A 27,959-nucleotide genomic window follows, 5' to 3' on the forward strand; every position below is an offset into this window, starting at 1 on the left:
CACATATGTGTGACAAAAGCCTCAAAGCATCCTTCTTCCCGCTCATTGTTGTCTGCCATCGTCTCTCTTCTGGGAACGGATTCTTTTTAGCATTCTTCTTTTCAGAATTCCTAATGCGTCAGGGTGTGTGGGCATGTAAGCGCATCGCTGCAGAGAAGGGCAGCATTTATTAAGCTTCATTCACATTCCACCAGTTGCTTTTTGCGCCGCAGTTCTGGGAGGAGGTGGCACATTTGGGTGGAAATACATGAAGCGTAGTAGTCGGTTCATGAGAAATTAAGCTGGAGTGAAACAAAACATGATATGCATACCCATCTGTTGAAACAAGCTATAAAGGGAGTCCATGAAGGTTGGTAACTTCCATACTCATCATTTCTGGCTTATGGCGACCCTATCATGGGGTTTTCTCAGCAATATTTGTTCAAGGGAGGTTTGCCATTGCCTCCCCTGAAGCTGAGAGACTGTGACTTACCCATGGTCTCACAGTGGGTTTCATAGCAAAGCGGGAATTGAACCCTGGTCCCCAGAGTTGTAGTCCAATGCTCAAACCACTATGCCACACTGGCTTTCAGGTGTGGTACATCTGTCCTGAGTTCTAGAGTGAACTTTTAGTGAGATGTCCAAGGTGTTGAACCTTATTCCCCTAACAAATTCAGCATCTTGGACCATTCTTTCAAGTTCACCTAGAGCAGATTCAGGGCCTCCACTGATATGGGAGCCATCAGCAGTAGTGCTGAAAGGAAGGATTCAGACGATGCTCACTGTCTTCTTTAGTATATACGGCATTTTGCAAAGTTCACCTGCCAGCATTTCTAACCTTCTTTATAAGATGGTCCTAGGCAGTCAGGTCTTTGTCACAGCTTGTGCAATAATCGATGCGTAACATCCCCCCACTAATATTGAAAAACAATGCTTGCATGTCATAGCCCCATGAATGTGAAAACAAGATCTCTGAAACTTGGCATGAATTCTAATGGGAACTTAGGTGGGTGGACCCTGTGGATTTTTTGTTTTCAAAGTGGATTAATTAGTTCTAATTAATAAAGATCAGACTGTAGCCTGCAGTGCTGTCTTCAGTCACTAGGTGGCAGTCTTACCTAACCATTCAAGAGTAAGCCGCTGTCAGACATCGGCTATTCATTGCCTTTAGGCCATTCCAGCTGATGCATCCCTCTGCAGAGAAGAACCAAAGGAGTCACAAAAGGCAAATGACACTGACATTGTTTGCTTCATCAATATACACTGGCATTGAATTTAAATCTGCAGTCCTATACAGCTTTTGAAGGAACTGGAATAAATGCCCTCAAATGAAGTGGGTTCTGCATAGACTCTTGCAGTGGTTTTAAGTTACAGGGGTGGAGGTTTTGCTCGGACTTTAGAAGGAATTTCTTGAAAGTAAGGGAGAAGTGGGTTCTCCGTTTCTTGATGTCTCGGAAGAACCTGTCAGTGACCTGCTGGGGATTTGGTTCAAGGTTTCCCAAACTTTGGTCCTCCAAGTGTTTTGGACTTCACCTCCCAGAAGCCCTATCCAGTTTGGCCAACAATCCAGAATTTGGGGATCTGAAGTCAAAAACATCTGGAGGACCAAAGTCTGAAAACCACTGGTCTAATTGGTGATTTTGAATCTATGTTTCTATGAGTGTCCAAAAAACCCCGAGAGGCTCACAGTTATCTGCACCGTGTTTTGCTCCTGGTCTTGGCACTAAGATGGGTGTTAAAAGCACCCATAGGATCTCAAGTCAGTGAGACGGTCCCTCTTGGCAATGAAATGAAATAAACACTGAATATTCCAGCTCCTGATGAACAAGAAACCCATTTCCCAAAGGGTAAGGAGCGTCACGCAGCCCCCGCTTCATCCAAGCAATCAGCTTCAGTGCCAGCCAGCGCCTGATGAGAAGAGACCATGATTTCCACCATAAAATGGGTAAATTCCATTTGATCATTCAGTGGTTGATCTATGCGGCTGTTTCTATAGTAACCCATCAAAGCATCTCTCTTGCAAAAGACTTTTTCCATCTCTGTACTTGGCTCTCCCTCTCATATACTGTCTCTGATTTTGGTGGATGATGGTTTTTCGAGTTGGCTGATCCACCCCAAAGAAGCACTGATGCGGTGGTGGAACATTGGTGCTCCTCACAACAGTTCTCCATAGTTAGTTTCCCCAAAATGTACCCAATAGCATTGATGATCCAGGGCCACAACTCAGTTTTCAGCAGGCCTTCTGTAAACCTAATGGCTCTTGATAAGCCAGCATGCAGGATTCTGGGATTTGTAGTGTGTGCCTTCAAGTCGTTCCTGACTTATGACGACCCTAAGGTGAACCTATCATGGGGTTTTCTGGGGCCAAGAGTGTGCTGAGCATTGAGCCATGGCCTTTAAAGTGGTGTTGGACTGGATTATTTCTGAAGTGCGGATGCAGCCTTTGTTAATTTACACCTGGAAAACAACGTAGTTACACCTTTCTTTGTGGGAAAAGGAATTAGTAACAAGTTATTATCATCCAACTCTATGATTCCGTGATTCTTGCAAACTGCCAGGGAGAAAAATTGCAATAAGTTGCTTGCAATAAGTTATTTGTATTTGTATTTAGACTTTTGCGAGAGAGCTGTTTTGCTAATGATGTAATTAGCCCTCTTAGGGAAGGGTTATGGATTTTGTTTGGTCGGTTGATGGGCGCCTCGTCGGTTTGTTTTAAAGGAACCGGATGCAGCCTCTAATGAATAGCTCCTGCTGGTGGCTTAATGAGATTTGTGGCAAATAAGGGAAAATCTTTCAGCATTAATGGGACAGCGTGCATAGAGCTACATCTGATCAGAACGCCTGGAACTACCACAAATCAAACCACGGATATTCTGCAACCCCTCCAGGCAAATTGGGTTACATTCACAATGTGCTAATGACTGAAGTCATCATCGGATGTTAAGTGAAAGCCATAACAATTAGTACTATTTTTAAAACCCGTTGGCATCGTCAATAACATAAAACAGGGATGGGCAACTGCTGGGAACTGCCAGGGGCACATTGGCTTCACCCCAATGTAAGAAATGTCATTTTTATGCACTTAAATGACTCCTGTAGTACCATCACCATCCTTTATTTGGAAGTCTTCAAGACAGGCTAGACTTTCATCTTTCAGGAGTGCTTCAGTTGTGTATTTCTGCATGGCAGAAGGACCCTTCCAACTTTAGGATCTTATGAGACTCCATAATCTCTGGGGGGCATAGGGGCATTTTCACCATGTTTTGCTTCTTGGGCATTTTTTGGTTTCAGAGAGGCCTATTTTTAATATAATGAGAAGTGATCATTCTTTAAAGGTCTCTCTGTGGTCTAAAAATGGCCCAGAAGATGGCCATCACATGGCAAAAATACATCCTATATTTTGGGGAGTTATATCTCTTGACCATTGGGGATTTGTAGGAGTCCCAAAAATGGTCCTAGGGAGTAGCATTTCATCCATCTATGATACACAAAGTATGATACTGCTGGGTTTCAGTTGTGTTGTATGGAAGCCACAGTTTGACCATCTTGGTTTCCAGGGAGAGTTCTGGCTTGACTTTTTCAAGGGCCCATTTTGTTTGCCTTCTGGGCCATTCATGGTATCCTCAGCACTCTCCTCCAGCCCCACATCTCAGATGAACTGATCCTCTTCTTATCCACTTTTGCCACTATTCAAGTCTTGCATCAACTGCACTGGCGAATATGATGACTTGAATGATCCTAACTTTGCCATTTAATCTACCATACAGGAATGCACAAAATATCCATGGAATCTCTGTTTAAAGGTCTCTTGCTTAAAGACCTTCAAAGAAGGTCAGTCCATTCCATTGTTGAACACCTCTTACAGTAAAGAAGGTCTTCTTAATGTTTAGGTGGAATGTTGAATCTCTTGGTCTGTGTCCTAGTCCCTGGACAAGAAGAAAACAAGCTTGCTCCATGCTCCATATGTTGTTGTTGTTGTGTGCCTTCAAGTTGTTTCTGACTTGTGGTGACCCAAAGGCAGATCCATCATGGGGTTTTGTTGCCAAGAATTGCTCAGAGGAGGTTTTGCCATTGCCTTCCCCTGAGACTGAGAGCATGTAATGTGCTCAAAGTCACCATGAGTTTCTATGGTTGAGCAGGGAATCGAACCCTGGTCTTCAGAGTTGTATTCCAACACTCAAACCACTATGCAATGCTGACTTTAGACATCTATATGATGTCTCTTCAGACACTTAAACAAGGCTGTCATGTTCCCCCTTAACCTTCTCTTCTCGAAGTGAAACATACCCAGATCCCTCAGCCTCTCCCCATAGGGCTTGGTGGTTTCCAGACCTTTTACCATTTTGGTCTCCCTCTTCTGGACATGCTCCATCTTGTGTGTGTGTGACCACTGTTGGTTGCTGTGCTTCAAGCAGCAAAATGTTTTGGGCCAGCCTTGTGGAGCAAGACCTCTCCAACAACAGTTTCTGCGTAGATCTTGAAAGATGCTTTCTCCTTGAAAAGCAAACGGGGGAAAGACTGTTGACAGACAAGGCAATGGCTGTTTGTGCGGCTGCTCCGTAATTATCCTGCTGCAAAATGCAGTCTCTTTGAAAGCATTTTCTCCAAGAAATAGACAGCACAAACAGGGAGTGCGGCTGGAGAGCCGGCAATGGAAGAAATCCTTGGCGTGTGTCATTTGCAAAGCGTGCCAGACTTGAATGGACCACAAAAAGTGCAAGTGAGGGGGCTTGTTTCCCTCCCCAGGACTAGATTATTAGGACTGACGTTTCCCAGCATGATCGGGAAAAACTGGAGCACCAAGAACTGCAAGTTGCTGAGCATTATCCACAGACATTATCAATCAGGAGTATATGAAATGATCAAGATTGAAGACGGTGGTTGCCAGTGAGCTCTCACAGGAATAATAGGCGGCCTGCAATCTGAATGCAATCTGAAGTCCCTGCAGACTTTCTTGCTGAAGTGGAGGGGGACATGCTAAAAAGCATGTACATGCTTTGGGCTGGGTAATAATGAACCCACTTTGGGTTTCAGTCCGAAATTTAAAGAGCCATGAGGTACTGACCAATTTTTGGGTATTGGGTCCAACCCCCTTGAATTATTTTCTGCACCGAAATGTTATTTTCTGTGCATGAAGCTTGTTTTCTTTACAGGAAACTTGCTTTCTGGGCCGTTGTTTCCACACAATGGGACCACGTATATTTTTGTGCAGAGTAAAACCCAAACTATAAATATTCTGACCCTTCTGAGATTCTTCTCCATAGCCTTTGCTGATATTCAAGAAACCTGTTTCTTGACCATTTGCTTGGAATATTTTCACACATTCACTCCATCCCTGCTGTAAAGCTGCATGCTTATTCTCAGCTAGCTTTGAGTCCCCATTTTGGGAGAAAGGCAGGATAGAATTAAATGGAGTAGTAGTAGTAGTAGTAGTAGTAGTAGTAATTTTCCTGTTTGCAGGACCTCCTCAGTCCCCTAAATCCGGCCATCATCCTTCTCTTGCTTGGCACCACACATTGCCAACCTGTGTCTCCCAAATGGGAATTTGGCCCTTGAAAAAAAGGCAAAGCCGTTCACTCACCCTGATCTAGTACTTGGGTAGCAAAACATTGCTGTAGGATGAAGATTTTCTCATTCTTGCAGGTTTTAATTTGGCACGGTCAGATGAGCTGTGTCCAAGAACGGCACAGATCAGCTGGGTAAGAATTCTAATAAAGCAATTTTCATGGAGATATTAATTGCCCAGTCGTAACACAAAACCCAAATGTCCTTCAGTGGCATAATGGTGAAGCATCCTCCAGGCGTGAAGAAGCAGAAACTGTGCCGAACATGGAGTTGGGCAGGGATTAGGGGAATAACAAGCCAACAAACAGGGAGAAATGTCGGACTTGATGCCGCTGGGAGGTTTTTGTTACTGGAGAAGCAGTTGTACGGAGGGTGGACTTAAGAGCTAAGGGCAGAGGTGATCCCTCATGCCTGTTTTCTTCCTTAAACAAGCTCAGCTCCCGGTCTGAATAAAATCAGCTTTGCCAGGTCAGGATGAACTCAGATAAAGCGCTGAGGATGTCCAAGTTCTGTTCTGCCTCCGCTCCTCCTTCATTCGCAGCTGACGGCACGTACTGCCAGCCTTTCCTTCAAAAATGGGAGTCTTTGGCATGAGCAGCTGGTGGCTCTTATGTTGCTTGGGGTGAGAAACCAGTTTGAACATTAAAGGAAACAAACAAGTACTGAATAGGGTTGGACTGCAGTGCCGTCAGCAACATACCCAACATAGGCAGTGGTAAGCAACCCACTCTGGGTTTTAGTCCAGAAAGAAGCTTAAGAAAGCTATCCAAGGAGCTATTTTGAGGAAAGACATCAGCACGTTGGCCTAACTCCTAGAATGGATTCATTGCCCCATTGACATGGGCCCAGTTTCCAGTTGCACCCCATCCATTCCAACCCTCTGCCACAAAGGAAGACACCATCAAAGCACCCCGACAGATGGCCATCCAGCCTCTGTTTAAAAACCTCCAAAGAAGGAGACTCCATCACTCTCCAAGGAACAGTCTTCCACTGTTGAACCACTCTTACCATCAGGAAGTTCTTCCTAATGTTTTGGTGGACTCTCTTTTCCTGCAGCTTGAATCCATTGCTCAGTGTCTTGTTCTCTGGAGCAGCAGAAAACAAGCTTGCTCCCTCCTCACCATGACATCCCTTCCAATATCTAAACAGGGCTATCATGTCCCCTATTCACCGTCTCTTCTCCAGGTTAAACACACCCAGCTCGCTAAACTGCTCCTTGGAGGCTTTGGTGGTTTCCAGACCTTGCACCTGGATATTTTCCATCTTTGCAGCATCCTTCTTGAATTGTGATGCCCAGAACTGGACACAATATTCCAGGTGAGACCTGACCGAAGCAGAATAGAGTAGCATTATTACTTCCCTCGGTCTAGGCACCACATTTCTATTGATGCAGCCTAGGATCATATTGGCTTTGTCAGCTGCTGCATCGCACTGTTGCACTCAAGCTTAGGTAGCCACAGAGCTCTTGACTGCTGGTCATGATGTAGTTTGGATGGAATTCATGGACCAAACACCCTGTTTTGACACCTGCTTTTGCAGATGCTGCCAACCCATCAGTTAAAAGACTCTATTGCCTCTGCTACTGTAGGTCACCTGCTTCCAGGTACCACCAATAAAGCATACCTTATAGCAGTGACAGGTGTCAGTTTTCACTACCAAAGTCATAGTGAAGTCTGGGGCTGCAACCAGCTCCAGCTCAGACCAAGCTCCTTTAAACTTCGGACTAATTCCTACATCATTGGCACAAAAGCTACCATATGCCACTATTATCTCCTTTGAAACTTAGATCTCCAGACATCCTGGGAAAGGAGCTGGATCGCATAAGGAATGACTGTGAGTTCTTGACATTGAGCATTTTAACACACCATCCATAGAAGAAAAAAGGAAAGAACAAGGGGCAAAGGAGGCATGATTTGCCAGCAAGAAGGAACAGAGAGCAGGGACTCGGAGCTCACAAAGCCAAGGGCTATGGAGCCAAGGAAGATGGAAGACACTCTTCCCCAAGTTGTCTCTGTACCCGAGTTTCTCCTTTCGGCCAAACCAGATCTAATCACAGTTGAAACATGACAAACAGAAAAGAATATGGGAGCAAAGAGCGGAGAACATATGAGCTCATTTGTCAATCTACATGTAAACCCCAGCAGACCCTTAGGATCGTAATCCTGTCCCCGAACCGAATGCTCCATTTGTTTTCTACCCAGGAATAAATGGGTTAGGGAGACAGGGCCTTACTTGGGATGCTAATAACATTTCTCCCTTCCATTTTAAAAGGCTTTTGGCCTTATTCTGAGCAGAAGCAGGCAGAGAAACAGATTGAGAATGCAGCAGTGAATGGGTTGGGATGATAAGGCTTATAGGCGTCGGAAGCGTATCCTATTTGGATTTTCCCTAGCAAGTTGTTAAGGTTAAGTTATGGATTCAATGCTGAGCTTGGAAGTGTCCACATTTAGGGTCTACAGCTCCTCAAGTTCCCCATCCAGCATGCAGGATTCTGGGATTTGTAGTCAGATTATATCCCCTAACACTCAATTCCATAAGAGAAAACACGTCTTCACTTGCTTATTGATAGTTGTATTTTTTCCCCTTTAAAAAAGGTTTTGCGATCTTCTTGTTTCATAATGAGCCCATAATAAACTATTGTGGTTGTGTGCCAATAATAATAATAATAATAATAATAATAATAATAATTTATATTCCATTTAATCTCTAGGAATCCAAGCGGATTACAACAGTAAAGCAAAACACAGTTCAAAGAGAATACATTAAAAATTCCAAGAGCCCCATCCCTCCTTCAGTCATAAAAACACGATTAAATGCTAAAAGGAGATTAAACCAAGAAAAGAAGTTAAAAACATTAATATACAATAACGATTAAAATTTCTGACTTATAGCAACCCCAAGGTGACACTATTATGGGGTTTTCTTGACAGGATTTGCCCAGAGGAGGTTTGCCATTGCCTTCCCCTGAGGCTGAGAGTATGTGACTTGCCCAAAGTCACCCAGTGGGTTTCATGGCCGAGCAGAGAATCGAACTCAGGACTCCAGAGTCATAGTCTAACACTCAAACCACTACACCATGCTGGCTCTCAATAAAGGATTGCATTGCGCAAAGTCAACAACAGGATGCCAGCCTCTCTGTTTCGATGAATTTTCCTTCTATTGATGGCATGGATATGAATTTGTTGGCGGGCTTGACTTGGGGATGCGGAAAGGAGTTGACATTTCCCGTGGCACTTCTTCCGAGGTTGAGTTGTGCCCGCAGCCTTCGAAAAGACTGGTCCTCCTTGCTTTGAGTAAACAAGCCCTAATGGTCTCTCTTGGACCATGGCAACTGCTTCGGTTGGCATGGGCAATTTGCCCATAAATGCAAACAGTCCATTTTCTCTCTCGGTTACAGTTCAAGCTGGAGTCACCAGGGGGTCATGACGCCGCGGCACTTTTGCAAATGGGCCCGGCAGACACCGACAAGTGACTCACCGTCTGCTTTACTAATTGTTTCCCTTCCCGATGGGGCTCTTTTCTGATGGTTCTGCTCCGTCTCAACTCCTTCATGGAAAATAGGCCCTGATGCGATTAAGAGGCTTGCTAGGCAGCTACCGAACAACAAAATGCACCGAAAGGGTGTGCGAAAAGCTCAACGGAAATAGCAGAAAGGAGATTTTAACAAAAGAGAGAGAAAAGAGAGCACTTGGAGAAGAGGATGGAAGGAAGCGGGGATGGTTGGTTTCTGCTTAATGTAATAGAGCTATCTCTCTGGAGAGGATGGAGTCAACAAGTGTCGCAGCCAGCGTTTAGTATTCCGACAAGGCTTGGAGAGATCTAGATAACCTTTTCAAATGTATAAGCTGGTTTAAATGTCGCCTGTGGCTCCGGGGAAGTTTCTTGCTGCCGGATTCCTGCACACACACACTTCTCCATGAATTTCCCTGACTCTACACATATTATAACATTGGACGCTCTTGGCCAGTTTGTAGCATCTCCTTTCTGGCTCCCAGCCTCCACAGAGAGCATTCCCAAATTCCGTACACCATTCATGCGCCCATGCGCCCATCCTGGCCTTAAGCAACATCTTTCCTCCTGCCTTTATGCTTCAGTGGTTTAAGCTGGTCACCTTACTACCAGACCCACATGTTTTGCATTTCTATGGCTATATAATCACATTATAAAGGTCCTTCCTGGACACCAGTTCACTCCATGCATTTGCAGAAGTAGATCAAGAATCTATCTATCTATCTATCTAGGAGGAAAATGAATGGCAGCCAATTACTTTTGGGGTGCTGTGTAATAAGTTACAGAAGGAACAGCCATCCTTTTCTAAAAAAACCAGCTCTCCGAATTCTGGCTATGACTTTCTTGGAGTTTGTTATGTAACGCTGCCTTTTTTCAGGACACTGTAAAAGTTTGGGTGGAAGTTTATAGCTTCTGGCCAAGAGCTGACGTTGGTAGCGGTTCTTCCAAAACAGCTGGATGAGCCATCCTTGAAAAATAAATACAGACACCGCAAACCCTGGAGAAACATTCCTCTTTTTCTGAGTTGCTGAGCAGCCTTGCAAAAGAAGAGCCCATCCACACTGCAGGATTAATTCAGTTTGACACCGCTTTCAGCGCCATGGGTCAGTGCTATGGGATTCTGGGATTGCAACGTGAGATATTTAGCCTTCTCTAGCAGAGAACTCTGGTGACACAACGAACTACAAATCCCAGGATTCCATGGAATGGAGCCATGGCAGTTAAAGAGGTGTCCAACTGCATTCATTCTGCAGTGTAAATTATTCTGGGTCGTTCTGATTTTATCCAATTTGGTTGGCATTATTTTAAATGGATTTCAACCGGTTTTAAACAACATGATTTCATATATTTTTAGTGTGTTAAAATGACTGTTGTGGTTATTTGTTGCTCTGAAATTGATTTTATTGTGTGCGACCCTAAGATCTCTGGATATAGGAAAGGATATGGATATTTTAATAAGAAATAAGTAGCAGATAGACGGTTGGAGAGTTAGATAGATAGTTACAAACAGTGTCCTAAACCCGATTGTTAGTTTCTGCTGGAGCGCATCCATTAAATCTCCAAAAATATTGACTTTCTAAGTTCTCATTAAATTAATAGTTTTGCTCTAACTGAGGCTAAGAATTGGATTTAGGGCAATCGGAAACTTGTAATTGGTTCCTCTGTCCAACAGTGAATGTACAATACTTCACATTATGATTGCAACATTGCATTAAGTTTGCAAATTATCATAGGGTAACATTGTTCTACTCATGGTGTAATTGTAACTTCTGGCTCGACCTTCAGCCTGGTGATGGCTTCATGGGAACGCGCAGGTTGTGGGTCCATGCGCTCCACTTTTGTGCTCCCCAAAAGCACACTCTGAGCGAGTTTGGAGGGGACTTCCTTAACCTGGTACTTTCCTGATATGCTGCTCTACAATTCCCATCATCCCCAGACAGCATGCCCAAGCTTAATGGGGACAATGGGGGTTTACAGTTTACCTTATGTGGAGATGGGAAAATACCGTATATACTCGACTCTGTCGACCTCATGTATAAGTCGAGGGCAGGTTTTGGGGCCAAATTACAGATTTTGGTATGACCTGTGGATAAGTCATGGGTAAAACTTAGGGGTGTGTATACAAAATCCCAGCAGATATAACTGTTTGCTCTCACACTAAAGGATGGATGGATGGATGGATGGATGGATGGATGGATGGATGGATGAGGGAGCAGAGAGGGGTCAGTGCTCCCAGGACAGATAATAATAATGCTTTTATTTCTATCCCGACACTTTTGCCTTTGAGCAAGGGATGGTTCCTTTTTTTATAAGAGTCAAAGTACAGTACTTACATTGACCCATGGATAAGTCGACTCAGGTTTTTGGGGTTAATTTGTTGACTAAAATCTCTAGATTTATGCATGAGTACATACAGTATGAGTATATACAGTATTTCTAGACTTAGACATGAGTATATACAGTAGGCAGTAAGAGGTCCTATTAGGCAACAGAGCTTAGGGAATGGTAATTCTTTTGGAATACAGCTCCCCAAATCCCCTCGAACTCTTAGCCGATGGGAGTTGCAGTCCGAAAAGAGCTCTGGTTCGGGAGCCTGTTGCTTCCAGTTACCTAGGAAAGAGGTGAGCTTAGCACAACAAGCTGCTTTGGTCAGGCAAGCTTGCCAGCTCTCTATGTATATTCATTTTAGCATTTATTTTATTTTCAGAAAGCAAACGGATGATCTGTAAGAGAGAGAGGGAGAGAGGCAGTGTGTCCCAAGGCAGAGTCCCTGCTGCCTTCCAGCTCCCAAGGTGAAAAGCCAAGCTTTGTAAATCAGCAGAGCAGACGGCAACTGTTCCTTTCCTTGAATGCGGCGATTATTTAAAGATCCCTGGCTTCTCTTGCCATGCAGCCTGAGCCCTGCCAGGGCTGTTTAATTTGGAAGGTGAAGGGCTGCTGACAGGCACCAGTTGCTATGGCATTTCTCTTTCTTTTTTTCCCTCTTTGCAAAAGGCAGAGAAGAGAAAGACAGTGTGCTTACTAACCGGAGCCTGAAGGAAGAGAAGAAACCTTTTGGAACCACAACTCCCAGGGCCACAGAATGCTGGTTTTGCAAGAACGGCACTGGCTCCCACTTTGCTTCAGAGCTCAATTCAAGGTGGTGGTGTCAACACGCAAAGCCCTAACCGGCTTGGGGCCAAGATCTGAAAGAATGCCTGCCAGAGATTGGAGATCTTCAGAAGAGACCCTATTGGGTGCCCCAACACCTTGTGGAGTTGGGTTGGTGGATACACAAAACAAGGCCTTCTCTGAAGCAGCGTCTCAATTGTGGACCTCTTCTGATGAGCATCAGGCACTTCTGATGGGCACTGGGCACTTTGGACACATATGGGCACTTCTGTGTTTGCATCAGGCACTTCTGAGGAGCACTTGGCACTTCTGATACATATCAGACACTTGTGAGGTACATTGGGCCCGTCTGATGTGCATTGGGCATTCCTGTTGCACTCTGGCACATCCTAGACAGTGTTCAGATGTGCATCAGACTGCCACATCAGTGCCCATTATACATCGAGGCTATTGCACACCACATCATTTAGCTTCTTCTTCTTCTTGTTAACTATCCTCAAGTTGTCCCCAACTCATGGTGACCCTGTGGATGAAATACCTCCAAGACTCCCTATCGTCCACTGCTCCGCTTTTGTCCTTTAACTTCATGCCCATGTCTTTCTCAGTTGAGCCCATCCATCTGGTGTGTGGCCTCCCTCTCTTTCTACCGCCTTTTGTTGTTACTAGCATTATTGTCTTTTCCATTGATTGATGCCTTCTCATGATGTGGCCAAAGCACAACAGCCTCAGTTTGATCATCTTGGCTTCCAGGGAGATTTCAGGCTTGATCTATTCAAAGACCCATTTGTTTGTCTTCTTGGCCATCCACGGGATCCTCAGAACCACCTCTCAAATGATTTTCTGTGAAGTTGAAGGCTTTCATGGCTGGCATCCATAGTTTTTTTGGTGGATTTTCCCGGCTGTGTGGCCACATTCTAGTTGATTTGCTTCTTATCCGCTTTCTTCACTGTCCAGATCTTGCATCCAAACAGTGATTTGTGAAATGGCTGCCCAAACCTTGCAATTTCATGGCAGCCCCTGAGCGAATATGGACATTGAGTAACTACCCAGTTCTATTCACCACATGTATAAGTCCACTTACAGATGTTAGACCTATGCTCAATTCCAACTCCGTTTCTCAAAATGTTAGCTGATTGCTTTTGATTTAGTTTAAAATGATGAAAGCTGGTGTGGCACAGAAAACACTCTCCTTGCATCTACCTTCTCATCTACCGACACAGGAATGTGAGCCAGTCCTCAGACCATGTAATCTTCCTCCTCCTCTTGCCACTGTAAAAAGGAACTGTAAAGTTACTATAACCCCCTGGAAGCAGTGAAGTTGCCCCTTGTTGAGTTACGATTGTGATGCAACTTACTTGGACCTTTGTTCTGGAGAGGAGGAAACCCTTCACAAGTACTAGTAGTTACTTCCCAAATAGTTGTTCTCCGTTGGTTGAGTTTTTGGAGTTCCGGTTGACCCAGCGCTAACCTTTCTGTTGCTCTGCTATCTCTCCTCCTTTGTTGCAAAGTTCGCTTCAAATTTCAGGTGGAACATGGATCAATTTGTACCATCCAGAGAACAGCAGGAAGAAATGAATCACCAGAAAAAAAAAATAGAGAAGGCAGGCAGCAAAGTGTGACTGTTCTTTACCACCGAACGCTGCAAATCCTGCTCACTTTCTCTCCTGCTTTTTTAAAAAACCCAACAGACTGCAAACTCTGTGCCCACAAATAACCACCTTGTTCTCTTTGTTTTAGTCCGACAGGCCTCATCTTGGAGCTGTCACACCGGCTCGGGTGTTGTGCGATTCCTTAATGTGCTTTTCAAATGTAGCCTGTAAATAGCATGTCTAGGTTTCCAAAGTTGTGAAGGAATTGCAGGTGAATTTGAGAGCTTAGGTGGGAAGCTTGGTAGGGGGGTGCCAAGGTGCCAAGGTTATTATTGCCAACATCCCACTTGTTTTAAGAAGACTTTGTCAAGTCAGCTGCCTTTTGCAAATTGGTGACAATGTTCTTGCTTTGATGATCCTCCCCAAAAGTGCTCAATCTGCCATGTCTTTAGTTTGAACTTCAGTGAAATTACCCAAGATGCTCAATTTAGGCCTTCCTGGCTCAGAACAAATGTGTACTAAAGATTTGTTAGGCATCCCACCAAGGTATCAATGGAGCCATGACACTTTAGGTGGAATCAAACTGCTTTAATTGTGTAATGTGGAGATGGTCCTGGAGTGAAGAGAGATTGAACTGCCAGTCCAGGTTGCATCTACACTGCAGAAATAATGCAGTTCGACACCATTTTAACCACCATGGCTGCGTGCTATGGAATCTGTGGATTTGCAGTTTGTTGTTCCTTGATAGAGAAGGCTAAACATCTCCCAAACCTACAAATCCCATAATTTCATAGCATAGAGCCATGGCAGTTCAAGTGTTGTCAAACTGCATTATTAAGGTTAAAAAGACCACTTGCCCTCTCGACCCCTGCCCTTCATGGCTAGCCATTCAGGGAGGGGAGGCAACTAGGACTCTTTTAAGAGCTATAATCAATGCCTCCCTGGCTGTATTCCAGCCAGTCTAAAACTGGCTGGGGTCAAACCAATAAAAAGCCTTCCCTTGACCCCCTTGAAAGATCCAATTATCGGCCAGTATCGCTTCTACCATTTTTGGGTAAGGTGATTGAGAGGGCCGTTGCCAACCAACTCCAAGCAGTCTTGGATGACACCGATTATGTCGATCCATTTCAAACTGGCTTCAGGTCGGGATATGGAGACTGCCCTGGTCGCCTTGGTTGATGATCTCCGTCTGTGCATTGACAGGGGAAGTGTGGCCCTGTTGGTGCTCTTGGACCTCTCAGCGGCCTTCGATACCATACACCATGATATCCTTCTGGAACACCTAAGAGGGTTAGGAATTGGGGGCACTGTCGGGCAGATTCCAGGTGGTGTCACTTGGCGACAGTTGCTCGGTCAAGAGGGAGCTCAAATCGGGTGCCCATCAGGGCGCAATACTGTCGCCAATGCTCTTCAACATTTACATGAAGCCGCTGGGTGAAATCTTCTGGAGACATGGAGCGGGGTGTTATCAGTATGCTGATGACACCCAAATCTGCTTCTCCATATCTCGGACTGCTTCAGTGACCAAGGATGGCATCTCCCCTCTGAATGACTGTCTGCAGTTGGTAATGGATTGGATGATGGAAAATAGACTTAAATTGAATCCAAATAAAACGAAGGTACTCGCTATAGGCAATCCTAATCCGGGAATGGTGATAAGCTCTCCACTACTGGACAGGGTCACAGTTTCCCTAAAGGACTGTGTTCGTAGCTTGGGGATGCTCCTTGACTCATTGCTTCACCTGTCGTCCCAGGTTGACGCAACAGCCAGGAGTGCCTCGGCTGATACGCCAGTTATGCCCCTTCCTGGAACGGGAAAACCTTGAAACTGTTGTACATTCGTTGGTAACCTCTCGTCTCGATTTCTGCAATGCGCTCTACATGGGGCAACTCTTATCCCACGTTTGGAAGCTGCAACTGGTCCAAAACATGGCAGCCAGATTGGTGACTGGGAGTTCCAAGTCTGATTCTATCAGACCTATCTTAAAATCTCTACACTGGCTGCCTATTAGCTTCCAGGCACAGTATAAGGTGTTGGTTATTACCTATAAAGCCCTACATGGCCTGGGTCCAGCTTACCTGAAGGAACGCTTCCTCCCATATAAACCTTCCTGCTCTCTCAGGTCCTCAGGGAAGAACCTACTTTGGTCACAGAGAACTAGACTAGTAACTACCTACCAGAGGACATTTGCTTCTGTTGCTCCAAAAATCTGGAACGATCTGCTGGATGAGATCTGCCAACTAACATCTTTCGAGGCCTTTAAGAAGGCAATAAAAACAGATCTCTTCCGGAGGGCCTTCCCAAATTGATCCCCTAATTTCACTCTCCGCGTGCCTAAATTGTTTCTCTTCGGACCAATTCGAATACTTTTGATATTATTGTTTTCTCTTTTTTATGCTGTTACTCGCCTTGATCCAAAACAGGGAAAGGCGGGTTATAAAAAATACTACTACTACTACTACTACTACTACTACTACTACTATCTATGCAGTGCAGATCTAGCCCCATGGAAATCTTCTCCTTGGCTTCAGGTGGCCAAAGATCTTGGGTCAGCTCTGCCAGATTTTCCAAGAAAGAGAACAGCATTGTACAGCTGGAAAGATTACGGCCGAGGGAAAAAAGGAGGACATCTGCAGATCCCATTATTACATTCTTTTGGAATCGTTCACTCACAATGACCTATTACTGTACTGGGGAAAAGTATGGTTTTTGCCTTCAAGGGATCTTAGTTTCCAACAGGCAAAAATGAACTCCATCATCCATCGAGGAAGACGGTCCGGGGAGGACATGGGAGGTTTCTTTATGCCGCCTTCCTTCAAACCCAAAATGCCGGCAAATTCCAACTTGCTGCTTTGGATGTGAGCAAACAACTGAAGGGGGAAAAAAATAAACCCATGTGTGGTTGTGGGCTAGTTTCATAAGAAATTGGCTTGACATCTGGTGTTTCATTTGGACACTAGGAATGGAGCTGCATCAGCAGGAAAAAAAAAGAGGCTAAAGAAGAAGGAGGAAAAAAATCAAACCCAAGTCTGTCCCTTGAATGAAAGAAGGCAGAGCTCAGATCCCAAAAACTCATCCAAGGTGTGAAGGGAAGCAGAGGAGAAAGGAGTATTTTGCATCACAGGGTGAGTTTTCTCTTCCCCCGAATGCACTGAAATGGAAGGACTTACATTTAGGTAAAGTCACCAGCTTGGGATGGTATTTTTTTTGGCTATAGGTTTGCATTGCTTGTAAGAAAAATCACAGATTTTAGATTTGGGAGAGGTTTTGATCTAAAAGCAGTGGAATAAATGTACAGGTTGAGTCTCCCTTATCTAAAATGCTCAGGACCAGATGTGTTTGGGATTTCAGAGTTTTGGGGATTTGGGAATATTTGCCCATTCCTTGCAAAACTAGAAATCCTGGGAATGTTTTACCTTGGGGTAAGACACTTTGATGGATGGATGGAAGGACAAATGTTCTGCCTTTGGGAGACTCTGGGGACCACATGGACTGTCCAATATGCCAAATAACAGAATAATAACAACAAAAACACTAGTAGCCGAAAAGTCATTGTTGGTTTTGAAAAATAGGCATTTTTAGGTATTCATCTTCCCCAATTACTTGAGAAGTGAGGATTAAATCAGGCTGTCTTGGGAACTGTAATTCAGGGAACTCTTGAGCAGAGAATTCTGAGTCGTTCTTAAAACTATAAATCCCAGGGTACTTTAAGACAGGGCCATGGCAGTTCAAATGGCACCAAACCACTACAGCCACTGGGCCTCCCAATGTTGTTGGACTGCAAGGCATAGCAACCAAGGGTGAAGAATACCAGGAGATGGAGTCTGATAAATTCTGAAGAGTGGCATAGTTCTCACCTCTGCAATGTGGGCATGGCAGAAATAATGATGGCTCTCCTATGGAATCCTGGGATGTGTAGTTTGTTGTGGCCCCAGAGCTCCCAGAGAAGGCTAAACATCTCCCAAAACTGCACCTCCCAGGGTTCCATAGCACTGATCCGTGGCAGTTAAAGTGATGTCGAACTGCATTATTTCTGCAGTGCAGATGCAGCCATGGTGGGTAGTTGTTTCTGCTGTAATAGTTGTCAGTTGTTGTGTGCCTTCAAGTCGTTTCTGACTTATGGTGACCCTAAGGCGATTCTATCCTGGAGTTTTCTTGGCAAGATTTGTTCAGAGGAGGTTTGCCTTTGCCTTTCCTTAAACTTCTCTCTGGATTCCTCCCCGTTTCTCTGTAAGGCCAGAAATCCATTCTGGATCCATGAGGGGGATCTTCCGTGCCACAGACGCATCGGCAGAGTGTTCCTCTGTTGCTTCTGATCTCTTGCATCACTTTTGCTTTGCCGGTATCCTGCACACATCGGTTGCCTTTCTGTTCCTCTCAGCAAGCCTCCTTCCACTCCAGGAGGTGCATCGACTTTGAGGATCAATGCAATGCTAATGCAATTGGATGAAAATAGCAGGGAAGGAAGGGAGAGAAAGCGTGGGTTTTCTTGGCTGTCTTGAATTGTGAATGACAAGGAGGAAGGACCCCTGCTATCTGCCGTCCCCAAACCCAGGAGTAGAGAACACCATGTTGCTGATTCTGGAAGGAGTTCGGAGACTGCGATGGAGGGAGATTTCAATTTTTCTTATTTTTAACATTATGAAGGGGGCAGATGTCCAAGCTGACTCTGGCCTAGACGTGTGGGGTTATGCCGCTGTGCCAAAGCAAATAATGCCATGAAGTAATAACAAAAACAAATGACTTCCTAAGTCTGAGCAAAGTTGCTTTCCTTTAGCACAGAGTGACTCTTAAAGCGGTCAAGAGAGCCAACATGGTTTGAGTGTTGGGCTCTGAGAGATCAGGGTTCAAATCTGCACTCCAGTCTCAGAGGAAAGCAATGGCATTCCAACTTGGGAAAAAGTGGGATATAAAAACAACAACAACAACATATAATAATGACAAACTTTCCCTTGAATAAGCCCTTAAGTCATTTCTGACTTATGGAGACCCTATCACACGGTTTTCTTGGCCGAAGCTGTTCAGAGAACAGATCTGGTAGCACATTACAATTAATCATATTATTATTATTTATTGCAATTATTACAGTAATGCATCTGAGGAAGTGGACTGAAGTCTATGAAAGCTCATGTTGCCAAAGTCTTTCTTTTAGTGAGTCTCAATGGTGCTACAAGATCTCTCTTTGTACTGGTTCTACAGACTAATATGGCTATATCTTTGAATTGTTCAGAAGCGGTTTGCCATTGCCTCCCTCTGAGGATGAGAGAATATCACTTGCCGAAGGTCATCCAATGAGTTTCCGTGGCTGAGTAAGAATTCAAACCTTGGGGTGCATCTACATTGTAGAAATAAAAGGAGCTTGACACCACTTTGACTGCCATGGCTCCATCTTAGGGAATCCTAGGATTTGTAATTTGGTGAGGCACCGGCTCCTTTTGGCAGAGAAGGCCAAAGTCCTTGCAAAGCTACAAATCCCAGGATCCCAGAGGATGGAGCCGCAGCACTTAAAGTGGAGTCAAACTGCATTACACAACACACAGTAGTGCCTTCAACACTGTCTTTGGACCAATTGTTGTGTTTTTGGAAGGTCACAAAACCGACCTGCCTCATCTCCAGCTTATATCCAGTAAGCCTGCCATGTTTTGCATGGACCAGGTCAGGTACACCTTTTGCAGGGCAAATGGCATTTTCAGTGATCTAGGAAGCAAGGCCGCTGGATGTCATTTGAATGGAAGCTAATGGCAGGGAAATGATTGACTTAACAAGCCACGTCTCTGGATGAGCCACATCTCCCCCCAAGATGTCACTCTCTGCCGGGAGCTAAATTTAAACCTGTCTCCATGGCTAAGGCTGGGTCTCTATGTTCACAGGTAGACAATTGCCATTATAATTTGCAAGTAGGCAGAGTGTGTCCTTTCAGTTGATCACCCAATGAAACCAATTTGCGGTGGATTCAGGGCAGAGATAGCAAGAGCGTGGGAAATTTAACATTTCATTTTTTGGACTGATCTCATGTTAGTGGAGCAAGCAATCCGAACTTCCAGGGATTGAGGTCAGCACTTTGCACACTTCCTTATAAAGGCCAGTCTGAAACCTGGAGTGGATTTGCTGCCCCACTGACATGGAAGGTAACAGCTGATGCTGCTAAAATTTCCAGATTGCTGGTCACACCAATGGTGGGATTTGTAGTACAAAACTACCTTAAGATAGTACAGTACGTACTCCTCTCGCAGATCATTCAAAGTGCAGAATTTGTAGCCTTCTGTGAGGGATGTGAGGACAGCATTTCCTTTGTCAAAGATGGAACCAGTTAAAAAGCAGAGCTTTGGTGCCACAATTAACTAGAATTCCTATAATTCCATAGCACTGAGCGGTGGCAGTTAAAGTGGTGTCAAACTGGATTATTTCTGCAGTGCGGATGGGTCCTTTGACTCTGGAGACCAGGGTTCGAATCTCTGCTCGGCTATGGAAACCTACTGGGTGACTTTGGGCAAGTCGCACCTTCTCAGCCTCGGAGGAAGGCAAAGGCAATCCCCTTCTGAACAAAGCTTGCCAAGAAAACCCTGCAATGGGTTCACTTTAGGGCCTCCATTGGTTGGAATCGACTTGAAGGCACACAACAGCAGAGCAAAAGGACGAGAAAGTAATCTCAAAGAAAGAGAATGAATCAAAGGTTTCCCTGGCAGATGGCATGGAAGCCAAACTCTTTTCTTGCCAGGAACTTCACCGCAATGAAAAGGCCTCTGATTTTGGCTAGACAGGAATGGAAAAATAGCCTACAGCGAGACTGTGATTCAGCTTGGTTCTTCAGCCTTTGGCTGCCCATTCGGGTTGCCACCTTGTCTTCTTGGCATGCATCTGGTGCTGTCAGCATTTATATATCAGGTTGCATTTCAACTGATAATGTTTTCCTTCAGATGCAAGGCAAGAGAGCATGCTCTCTTTCTCGGGTTTCCTTGTATAGATACCAATAACTTTCAATAATAAAATACAGTGGCCCCTTGGTATCCTCTGGGGTTTGGTTCCAGGACCCTCCTGTGGATACCAAATCCATGGGTGCCCAACTCCCATTAAATACAATGGCGTAGTAAAATGGTGTCCTTATAGAAAATGGCAAAATCAAGGTTTGCTCTTTTGGAATTCATATATTTTTGAGTGTTTTTACGCCATGGATGCTTGAATCTGCGGATAAAGAATCTGTGGATACAGGGAACTGAGTGTATAGAACAGTTCTGTAGTTTCCAAACTTTGCTCCTCCAGATAATTTGGACTTCAGCTTCCAGAATTCCTAACTGTTGGTCAAACGGACTGGGGCTTCTGGGAGTTGAAATCCAAAACCTTGAGGACCAAAGTTTGGGAATCCCTGGTTTAGAGCAATAAACCAACCACTGTGTCTAATGGTACCGATAGCCTTGGACTACCTTCTGTTTTGGCTGCAAAGGTTGCAACAGAGATCTTGAAAACAGGGGACTTATCAGCAGAGTGTTCCAGAAAGTAGGAAAGAGTAAGGCAAGAGTTTCCAAACAATGTGGCTTTTTGTTGTTGTTGCTATACTTCTTTTTTGGGATCGATGCTCCCCTGTAACCATCTCTCAGCGCCGTCTTTTTTTCCTAGCTGTGAGAGAACCAAAGGCTCAGCATGTCTAGGAGAAATAACATGCGTCTCTCTGCTGCAGGTTGCAGTTGGTGAAGCAGCAAATCTTGCCACGGGAGGATCAGCAGGGAACCGTGAAGCCAAGAGAAAAGCCAAATTAAGTGGAAGGCTTTTTGATCTGCTCAATTGGGGGGCCAGAGACCCAGATCCTCCATTGCCCCACTTGATCCTAAGGAACAGATCTTCCAGCAAAGCCAGGTAATGCTAGCGCATATATCTCTTGCATTGATCGACTCCTGACTCTACTAGGAAGGTGCCTCAGGCAACAGATGTTGGGAGGTGGAAATAATAATAATAATAATAATAATAATAATAATAATATTCTTTTCCACCTCTCTTCAAGGCTCGAGGCAGGGTACAACATGTTAAAATACAAACCACAATTATAATGTGGCGTCGGAGTAGATATCTATGTGCTACAGGTAGGCTGCTGAATTAATGCACTTTGACGCTGCATTTACTGCCATGGATCAATGCAATGGGATCCTGGGATATGTCATTTTGGGAGACATTTAGCCTTCTCTGCTAGAGCGTTCCAGGGCCACAACAAACTACAGGTCCCAGGAGATAGATAGATAGATAGATAGATAGATAGATAGATAGATCACTACAAAGATAGACAGTTGAGGTTGCTGTACGTAGAGAGATCTTGTAGCACCTTGGAGACTCATTTAAAGAAAGAAATTAGCAGCATGCACTTTCGTAGACTTCAGTCTACTTCCTTGGATGCATCTGAGGAAGTACACTGAAGTCTAGGCTTAATGCTTAATGCTCATGTATTAATGTATCTGACAGGGATGTAGCCAGGATTTTAGGAAGGGGGAGCTCCAGACTAAGTGCCACCATTATAATGGGGCTTGGATGCGGTGGCGCAGCAGCACACACCATTCATTTTTCTAATGGAAGGGGGTGTCTGGACCCCAAGAACCCCCCCCCATGGCTACGTCCCTGTATCTGAGAAAGTAGACTGAAGCCTATGAAAGCACCTGCTGCCAATTTCCTTCTTTCAGTGAGTCTCCAATGTGCTACAAGATCTCTCTGCGTACTGATTCTACAGACTAACATGGCTATATCTTTGAATTTGAGCTTGCTGTTTGGGTGGATGAAAAACCTAGATAGAAACTGGCCCCTGGTTTTCCCTGGCCGGTGGTGAAGGATGATGGGATCTGCATTGAAATCCAAAGAGGGTCATATTTGAAACAGAAGTCCTCTCAATTTCTCTGGATGGCTCCTGGCAATAGTAGGAGGATGGCAAAGCTTTTGAGCCGTCAGTACCCTTGGTGGGGAAAAACCACCAAAACACCACTCCTTGTATGAGAAGGCGATAAGAAGAAGTAAATAAAATGGCTTGGCACTCCATCGCTGAAGGGTTCCCATTTGCATCTAATGGGGATAGAAGCAGAACAAGCCAAGATGCTATCTGCTCTGAGTAATGTTTATTCTGCTGGTGTGTGACCATGGAAGCATGTCCTTGGGCTGAAAACAGTTCTCCCAGGGACAGAAACGCTTGCCTTTTCATGAAACAAAGCAACACTGAGACCCATTTTAAAAACAGCCATGACCCCTGAAACAAAACCTTCAGGCTTCAGAGTCTAATGGAAGAAATATAAAACTGTTCCTTGAGCATATCTCGAATGCAAAGGAGGGAGAGATTGTAGAGTTGGAAGGCCTATGAGTCTGGATTTCTTGATCAGTTCTGATCCTAAGGATAGGATTCATCCTGTTTTCTTCCCCTTACACGCATCCAGCAAAATCACATTGGTACCTCTATGGTTGACATCACCCTGCATTGACATCTTTCTGTCCTATGCCCTAGGAATATTTTTGGTACTAATATTACTCATAAATCATATAGAGTGGGCCCTTGGTATCTACTGGATTTTGGTTCCAGGACCCTCCCCCTGAATATCACAATCTGTGGATGCTCAAGTCCCATTAAATACAATAGTAAAATGGTTTAATGTTATTGTGTGCCTTCAAGTTGTTTCTGACTGATGGTGGCCCCAAGGCAAAGCTAGCATAGGGTTTTCTTGGAAAGTTTCTTCAGAGGAAGGGTTTGCCTTTGCCATCCTCTGAGGCTGAGAGTGTGTGACTTGCCAAGGTTACCCAATGGGTTTCCATGGTCAAGCTGGGATTAGAACCCTGGTCTCCAGAATCATACTCCAACGTTCAAAGCACTATGCCATGTTGGGTCTCTAGTAAAATGGTACCCCTTGTATAATAATTGAAAAATCAAGCTTTGCTTTTTGGAATTCAAGCTGTGAATAGTTGAATCCGTGGATAAAGAATCCATCGATACAGAGGACCGACTGTATCACCAAAAGACAATAGTTGTTGCCTAAACAACCGGCCAAATTGAAATTATACCATTATGTTACAATATTGTACATACAGCCTAAATGTATTTACAGCCACATGTGGTTAAAGTGAAAAATTGGTATGCGGAGATGTTGTTAAAGACAATTTCAAAAGAGTGTGTGTGTGTGTAATTTTTTAATGTAATGGAGATCTGGGATACCTGTGCCATAACACTGTACTAGATGTTGTTTCCATGGCGAGTGGCTTGAGCATTGGATATGACTCTGGATCCAGGGTTCGAAACTCGGCTTGGCCATATAAACCCACTGGGTGATCCTGGGCAAATCACACTCTCTCAGCCTCAGGGGAAGGCAATGGCAAACCTCCTCTGAACAAATATTGGCAAGAAAACCCCATGATAGGTTTGGAAACAACTCGAAGGCACGCAACACAGAGATGCTGCTTCATTTCCTTGCTTCCGATGGGAAATCATTCTCAGCTGCTGCGCTTGAAGAGTTTCTCTTTCCCCAAACAGAGGGATATCTTTTATTTTCCTTAACAGCCTTAATAAATTCAGGATATGTCTGTCACACCAAGGGAGGCCTTGCTTCACTCACTTTTTCTTACCCTGCGAGAGGCAAGCAAATAGCGATTTGGAGAGCTTTTGCCACTCTCGCGCACCATGGGGCTGTAACTGTACATCATGTTGGATACTGGTGGTCTCAGCAGATAAATATCAGGCAGGAGGGATGGATGTTTTTTCCTGGCCATGGGGTTCATAATAGATTTGGTGCATTTTTTCTCAAGATCATCTTGAGCAAAAGTGATGAGAGGTGTCCATGAAGCAGAGCCTTCAGCAAAAATAAAAGCATGGCACGTCATTTGAGAAAATAAATGAGGAAATATCACTCTGTGTATCCACCTGTTCGGTCCGGTTCACTTCAGTCCAATGTATGTACCCACCACTGCTTTACAGAGTGAAGTTTATTGTCTTTCTCTACCAAGAGATCACTACCTCCGTCTATTTTATCCCAAATTCGGTAGGTGTTTTATTGATGTCCAAGTTTTCCCCACAGAAGCGTTTGGATATTAATATCATCCGAGGTAGTATTTCCATTTAAGGTTGCCGAAACAGACTTGTGCATGAGTTACAGTTGCGCACCCAGATTCAATGGATCTTCTCTAGACAGGAGTGACAATAGGATTTAGGACATCATTTTTAAAATAAAAATCCACTTCAACATTTGCATGGATTTCAATTTGGAGTTCGAAATGGATTCTCTCTCGAAAACGTGCTTATAGCACTCTGTAAAGGAACATGCACAGAAGAAGACATGTTTGCGAAAAGAAATAAAGGTCAATGGAGGTGGGGGTGAAATGGGTAATGGTCGCCCCATTCCTTCTTTGGTGGAAAGGGCATTATTATCATTATCATTATTATTATTCCTGGGAAAAGGACCTCTCATATCATTACTGGGTGGCTGGGGCACAGGGAAAAGGTTTTGCTGGTTGTTACTGCCAAATAAAGAGAACTAGGGGGCTGAATACCTTGAAGGCACAATCTCTCATCTGATTTTTGAAGTTAAGCAGGCGCCAACCTGGATTATACTTGGATGAGAAACCACCAAGGATTACTAGGTGCTGCAGGGTCCCTTTCAGAGGAAGGAACTGGCAAAACCAACGCTGCATATCCCTTGCCTAAAAAATCCCCTGGGAAATTCATGGGGTTTGCATAAGTCAACAGGCAACTTGAAGGCATATAAATTGCTAATGTATTCTTGTGCAACACATTACTGCCAAGAGAAGCTAAGTGGGAACGTTGCCCCCATGTCTTCCTCCTTTGAAATTCTGGTTCTTTCTCCTTTGGCTAGTCCAAGATGTGTGCCATCTTTCTGCTGCTCTTGGCATCTTCCCTTCCGGCCAGTAGCCCACATGGCCAAGAAGCCTCCTCCAAGAGAGACGGACGGAGGGTTACGTCCTGCGTCCGATGTTGTGGCCCGGCTGAACAACCAGCTTCCATCACTGCCTCCCGATACACCCGGATGAGCAGTGACTCCTTTTATTCCATGCCCAGGATCCGTCCCACTATCGACATCACCATCTTGAAAGGTAAGCGGCCATCTTTTGCCTTCCTTCCTCCCTAAAAGACTCAGTACAAACACACACCAGCTCTTCACTCGATGGGTGTGAGCTCTTGTGACAAAGCTCATATGGGCAAATGATCATTGGCAGAAGGTGGTCCCCATATCAGTGGGAATGGTGAATATGCATTGGGTTTTAGTCCAATATTTATAGGACCTGTGTTAGGGATAGGATATTTCATTGTGTTGTTGTTGCCACCAGAGTACAACACGAAAGTGGAAAACCTATGAATACAGGATGATATTATTTTTGCCCGAGAGGACACTTCTCTAAGCATCACTTTTTGTGTCTGCAGGAGAAAAGGGTGAAATGGGTGACCGAGGAGTCTCTGGTCCTGAAGGCAAAGAAGGTGAACCCGGTCCACGAGGCCAAAATGGCCGGAAAGGTCAAAAAGGTCAGGCTGGCCTACCAGGCAACTCCTGCAAACAACATTACGTTGCCTTTTCCGTCGGCCGGAGGAAACCTCTCCATAGTTCTGACTACTACCAGCACGTCACTTTTGACACGGAGTTTGTCAACCTCTACAAGCACTTCAACATGTTTACGGGGAAGTTCTTCTGTTATGTGCCGGGGATCTACTTCTTCATCCTCAATGTGCACACCTGGAACTACAAGGAGACCTACCTCCACATCATGAGGAACGACAACGAAGTGGCCATCCTCTACTCTCAGCCCAGCGAGAGGAGCATCATGCAGAGCCAAAGCCTCATGCTGGACCTCCAGGAAGGGGAGGAGGTTTGGGTGCGGATGTTCAAACGGGAAAGGGAGAACGCCATCTACAGCGAGGAATCGGACATTTACATCACCTTCAATGGACATTTAATTAAGCCGTCCGTTGAATGAACCAGACTAGGATTTGCAGAGGTTGCCCTGTTTGTGAGTTTCAGCAACAAAGCAGCTTCCCTTAACATGCTGTCCAAGAGAAAGTTGGTAGGATTACTCAGGAGTAGATGCTCTTTAGCTTGCAGCTTCCACTGGTGCCATGATAAGCCTACCTGAGAGGAGATCATTTAGTGCAATCCCAGATAGGTGCCTGCTTAGCCTTCCTAGAACTGTCTGTGAAAATTTGGGAAATGTGTCTTATAGAATTCTCCACTTCTCCACTTTTAAGAGGTCCTTGATAGTTATATGCCCATATCTGACCAAATAACACATATAGTACACATGATGAACAACACAGTCCCCGATTCTGGTGCAAACTGTCCTGATGACATACAGCCAGTTCAGCAATGAACCTGCATTATACCACCCTTAAAATGGTTTTAGAAATTCACAACTGCTCCAGATCTTCCCAGAGCAATGTGGGGCAGCTGTTTGCATGTGCATCCTGCTATGCTACCCGCTGCCATCAGTGCGAATCACTCTCTCTGATTTCACAATGAGGTGCCCAGCCATATGATCCACCTCATTTTCGGACTCAGAGGGAGTGACTTGTTCCGCTGCACAATGGGATGTCTATGCAAACAACTACCGGGTGTCACTCCAAAGAGTCCAGGTAAGGGGGACCTTGGGGCAGCTTTGGGGCCAAAACACTCTGGGCTGGTCCTGGAGTATTCTGGTCCATGCAAACATGGCCTATGAAAGGCATTTTGGAAATCCTTTCGTATACTGCACTCTCTGTTGGCTGGTCTCCCATCAAAATCCTACTCATGTAATATCTCACATGGTTGAGAGCATTTGCTTAATAATAAATGGATTTCAGAACCGCGTGTGTGTTCTGCTGAACTCCAGTGGGAGACGTACGGTTGAAAAATTCAGAAGACTGATGCGGGAGATGCTGAGTTCTTTAGATGCCTTCCTTTCTGAAGTTTGGAGGTTATGGATTAAAAGATAAAGAGCAAAGGTAAGAAACCAGAGGATCTCCATATCTTTTAGCTAACATATCCCATCATTCAAGGCCATTAGCCCTGTTGGCAAGTTTTGATGGGAATTGCAGTCCAACTATTGAGGGAGGCCACACCACGCTGGCTCTCACCACACAATTATAGCATTATTAATTTGATTTAACTGACATGGCAATGTCCTATGGAATCATGGGATATGCAGTTTAGGGACTGCTATTTAGAAATCTCAGGGAGAGCACTCCTTAGTGCAACGGTTCCCAAATTTCG

At 44.7% G+C, this 27,959-nt stretch overlaps 1 protein-coding gene across 2 annotated transcripts; it reads left to right on the plus strand.

Annotated features, from left to right (window-relative positions):
* Positions 1 to 1,780: 1,780 nt before the first annotated feature.
* LOC149306223 (complement C1q tumor necrosis factor-related protein 1-like) lies at positions 1,781 to 27,530 on the plus strand. Of its 2 annotated transcripts, none has more exons than XM_089540741.1 (4): positions 1,781 to 1,924; positions 21,431 to 21,606; positions 25,578 to 25,815; positions 26,144 to 27,530. In XM_089540741.1, exons 3-4 carry the CDS (start codon positions 25,584 to 25,586, stop codon positions 26,689 to 26,691), a joined length of 780 nt encoding a protein of 259 aa, XP_089396867.1. In that variant the 5' UTR covers positions 1,781 to 1,924; positions 21,431 to 21,606; positions 25,578 to 25,583; the 3' UTR covers positions 26,692 to 27,530. The 2 variants fall into 2 exon arrangements, with proteins under 2 accessions (XP_089396867.1, XP_089396866.1); XM_089540740.1 differs by lacking the exon at positions 1,781 to 1,924 and adding an exon at positions 16,259 to 16,880.
* The last annotated feature ends 429 nt before the right edge of the window (positions 27,531 to 27,959 follow it).

The sequence above is a fragment of the Sceloporus occidentalis genome, unplaced genomic scaffold (assembly GCF_023333645.1).
Source record: "Sceloporus occidentalis isolate IW3139 unplaced genomic scaffold, rSceOcc1.0.p SCAF_10, whole genome shotgun sequence".
Taxonomy (NCBI): Eukaryota; Metazoa; Chordata; class Lepidosauria; order Squamata; family Phrynosomatidae; genus Sceloporus; species Sceloporus occidentalis.

Coding starts and splice junctions, on each gene's coding strand:
- LOC149306223 (XM_089540741.1), top strand. CDS start 25,584: ATGTGTGCCATCTTTCTGCTGCTCTTGGCATCTTCCCTTCCGGCCAGT. Junction 25,816..26,143: donor CGACATCACCATCTTGAAAG/GTAAGCGGCCAT, acceptor TTGTGTCTGCAG/GAGAAAAGGGTGAAATGGGT.